The 3,595-nt window shown below is 62.6% G+C and overlaps 1 protein-coding gene across 1 annotated transcript in view; it reads left to right on the top strand.

Annotated features, from left to right (window-relative positions):
* EMIHUDRAFT_109095 (hypothetical protein) overlaps nucleotides 1–602 on the top strand; it is a gene marked incomplete at both ends in the record, with an annotated part of 3,133 nt that extends 2,531 nt beyond the window's left edge. Inside the window, one exon of the mRNA XM_005791451.1 lies at nucleotides 78–602. Within this exon, the coding sequence (XP_005791508.1) occupies nucleotides 78–602 (525 nt within the window). The remainder of the gene's footprint in view (nucleotides 1–77) is intronic.
* Nucleotides 603–3,595: the final 2,993 nt, after the last annotated feature.

Below are 3,595 nucleotides of genomic sequence, written 5' to 3'. Positions count from 1 at the left end.
CGCCGACACGAACTCCAACCTGAAGGGATTCGCTGGCGGCTTCGTCACTGGACACACACGCCTACTACGTGCCTCAGTACAACGGCGCGTACAGCGGCTACGCGGTGCGCGTCTCGCTCTCCGACTTCTCCTCCTCGGGCGTCGAGTACCTCAACCTCGCCGACACGAACTCGAACCTGAAGGGATTCCGTGGCGGCTTCGCCACCGACGCACACGCCTACTACGTGCCGTCCTACAATAGCGCGCCAAACTTCCACGGATACGCGGCGCGCGTCTCGCTCTCCGACTTCTCCTCCTCGGGCGTCGAGTACCTAAACCTCGCCGACACAGACTCCAACCTGAAGGGCTTCGACGGCGGCTTCGCCACCGACGCACACGCCTACTACGTGCCGTTCAACAACGGCGCGAAGAGCGGCTACGCGGTGCGCGTCTCGCTCTCCGACTTCTCCTCCTCGGGCGTCGAGTACCTAAACCTCGCCGACACAAACTCCAACCTGAAGGGCTTCGGCGGCGGCTTCGCCACTGCCGCACACGCCTACTACGTGCCGCACCACAACGGCGCGTACAGCGGCTACGCGGCGCGCGTCTCGCTCTCCATCTAAGGAACTCAGGGGGTCGTCTGCCGCTTGTGTCCCTCCCCCCCGCCCCCATCTATTGGGAAGGCCTCTGCGCTCTGGGTCGTCCTGGGTCTCTTTCGAGGGTCTCTTGTAGTGGGTGCATTGGGTTGGGGTAGGCCTCTCTCTGCACCACGAGACAGTGGTGGACGGGAGGCGCGAACAGCGCCATCTTGGGTCTTCACGCCGACCAGTGGCTGCTCCCGTCAGTGACAAGGAAGAGGGGCTGAGTGGCCTTCTCAGCCGCCGGCCGCGCGTGCGTGACTCCGTCTACTGTTAACGAACCACGAGCCCTGGTTGCGCGTCGGCAGCAGAGAGTAAATGAGTATTCCACCGCCATACCGTTTTTATCGCGGGGATCAAGAAAGAAGCACGTCATGAAAAAGAAATTTGCGTACGTACCATCTCGGCGGGCGTTACGGATTCGAGCAATACCCAGGTCGAGGTCGATGCGCCTCTCGGTGCAGTGCTGCAGCATCGCACGCCTGTTGCGCGGGATGGAGCATCGACACTAGCCGGAATCCTGGCTGTTCCGGATGCGGGTCCGGCGGCATTTGCAGCGGCGTCTTTGCAGCTGCGAGCGCAGCGCGGTCAGAGACCGTCGGCCGGCGGTCGGCGCACGATGCCGCACAGCTGCGGCTGGAGTGGTGGCTGTGTCGGCATTGCAGAGACGCTGTCAACCACAACTCGGCCACTACCTGCAGCAGATGCGCGTCGAGCGTCAGGGAGATGACGCCATATGCAAGTCCAGCCGAGGTTGCAGCCCTCTCAGCCAACGCACAGCGCACCGCGTATGGTCGGAGACTCAAGAGTGTGCAGGGACAAGAGCAGCCTGTCGCTCTGGCTGTTGCGCAGACGCCGGGCAGCGCCGGCTACGCCAGCGCTGTTCTTGCCCAGATTGCGAGCTTTCAGCCTGGGTCGAAGCGGCTGGAGGCGATGGTGGAGACTCGTGTTTGCCTTTTTGACGGATGGCTCAGGCCTGTCGAGGCTGGTACCACGCTTGCCAGTGTGAGGGGTGTCGAGGGGTGTCGAGGGGTGTCGATGTGTGTCGATGTGTGTCGAGGGTGTCGAGGTGTCGAGCGGGTGTCGAGTGTTGTCAAGAGGCGTCTCTGAGGTGTCGAGGTGTCCAAGGTGGCAGGATGCAGTTGCAGCCCATCGACAAAACTTGGGCAGCAGTTGCAAAGCTGTTTCATCCCTTAGTTGCAGCCTCTCAGTTGCACCCTGTTGATGTAGCACAACCTGAGCACAACCAGTATACTCTCTGTGGACATTTGAGGACATCAAGTGCCGGGAGTCATTGCCACTGTGCACAAAGGTGCTGTGCAGGCGCAGCACCGCAGCAGCGTCGCCGCTGCAGCGTCGTCGCCCCTGCAGCGCCACTGGCGCACAAAGCGCAACTGACCACAGTGCTCCTTTCACAAGGCTGGTGCCATGAGTCAGTGGACATTGCCACTGCGCAAGGTGCTGTCCAGCAGCTACGGCCAGCGACGAACTGGCGTCCGCCAGACAGGTCGCCCGACGGCCCGTCCCAGTCTTGTGCGCCGACAGGTATCGGCACCCCGTTCTCATCTACCTTGGTGGCGTAGTGGGAGTGAACGATTTCCTGTCAAGATGGGCGGTATGGGCCTGACCAGTGGACATTCGTGAGGCGGCGTGGGTCGGCACGTGGGCCCTCGTCACGCGATACGCGAGCTGCACGAGCCATTCCGCGACCTCAACGTTGCCCTCGCGCCGGGAGAGCGTTTCGACGAGCTCCGGGAGGCTCACAAAAGCCTCCGTGCCAAACGCGACGACGTCGGCGCCACGTGGCGCAAGTGGGACGAGCGCACGCTGCACAAGGACGTCGTTGGACCCTTCCAGGAGACCGAGCTGGTGCGACAGCGCCGCTACCACCCGCCCAACCTAGCGCCGGCGGCGGAGCTGGCTGCTGCCTCTTTCGGAGTTCTCGTCTACCAACGAATTCTTACAGCAGGCGCAGCGACGGTACACCTCCGGCGTACACCATCGCAACTGGCTCGCCCTCGCCGAAGCTTTCGTCAGCGAGGCGTCCCAGCGGGGCGGCGCTGCAAGCCTGCCAAAGGCAGGAAGACTGGCAGGTGCAAGAACCACAAGTGCTGGCGCGAGGCGCGATCCGTTTCGTCGCAGTCAGCCAGGAGGGGGCTGGCGCCTTCCTGAATGCGATCCCCATGCGGGATGATATGAAGATGGAGACGTGGGCGATGCGCATTACAGCTCAGCGCCGCCTCGGCCTCCCGCTCGATGTTGCCTGCCAGGCGGTGGAGGCGGGCAAGAAGGCGCCCCCGAGCGGCAAGCCGCACGAAGAACTCGGCGATGCCGCAATGGTTAACCCGCGTGCAAAGCACGCTACAAGACACAAATTCCTACTCAAACGACTCGTCAAGACCCTTCGCTCGGCGTGGGGCATGCTCATCGAGATGGAGCCGATTGCACACCTCAGTTACAGTAACCCAAAACAACCTGACGTGGCGGCGGCGAACATCGGCGACGGGCATGTGCGCCTAGTTGGCGATGTTTAGGCCTTCTCAGCCGCCGGCCGCGCGTGCGTGACTCCGTCTACTGTTAACGAACCACGAGCCCTGGTTGCGCGTCGGCAGCAGAGAGTATTCCACCGCCATACCGTTTTTATCAAGAAAGAAGCGCGTCCGTAAAAGAAATTTGCGTAAAAAAGAAATGCGGGCGCGAACCCCCCCCGCTGGTTGTGCGTCCAAGATAGTCCGAGTCACGCAGGAACGGTCACGGGTCAGCACAGCGCCGCAGCGGGGGGTTCCCGGGGGAAAAGAATTTGCTCGCGTGAGAGAGATGCGGCGATCGCTCCACGAAAGCAGCTCAGCCGAGGTCAATGGCCGTCGACACCGTGCGCTGGACCGGCTCCCTCGAGAACACGGACACGTCGTCGTGGTCCGACCAGAGCCACTGGTCCGGAGAGCCGAACACCGCATCCCTGATCGAGATCTGCGGAG

This window comes from Emiliania huxleyi (assembly GCF_000372725.1).
Source record: "Emiliania huxleyi CCMP1516 unplaced genomic scaffold EMIHUscaffold_113, whole genome shotgun sequence".
Lineage (NCBI taxonomy): Eukaryota > Haptophyta > Isochrysidales > Noelaerhabdaceae > Emiliania > Emiliania huxleyi.
This window is presented reverse-complemented; position numbering and strand designations above follow the sequence as displayed.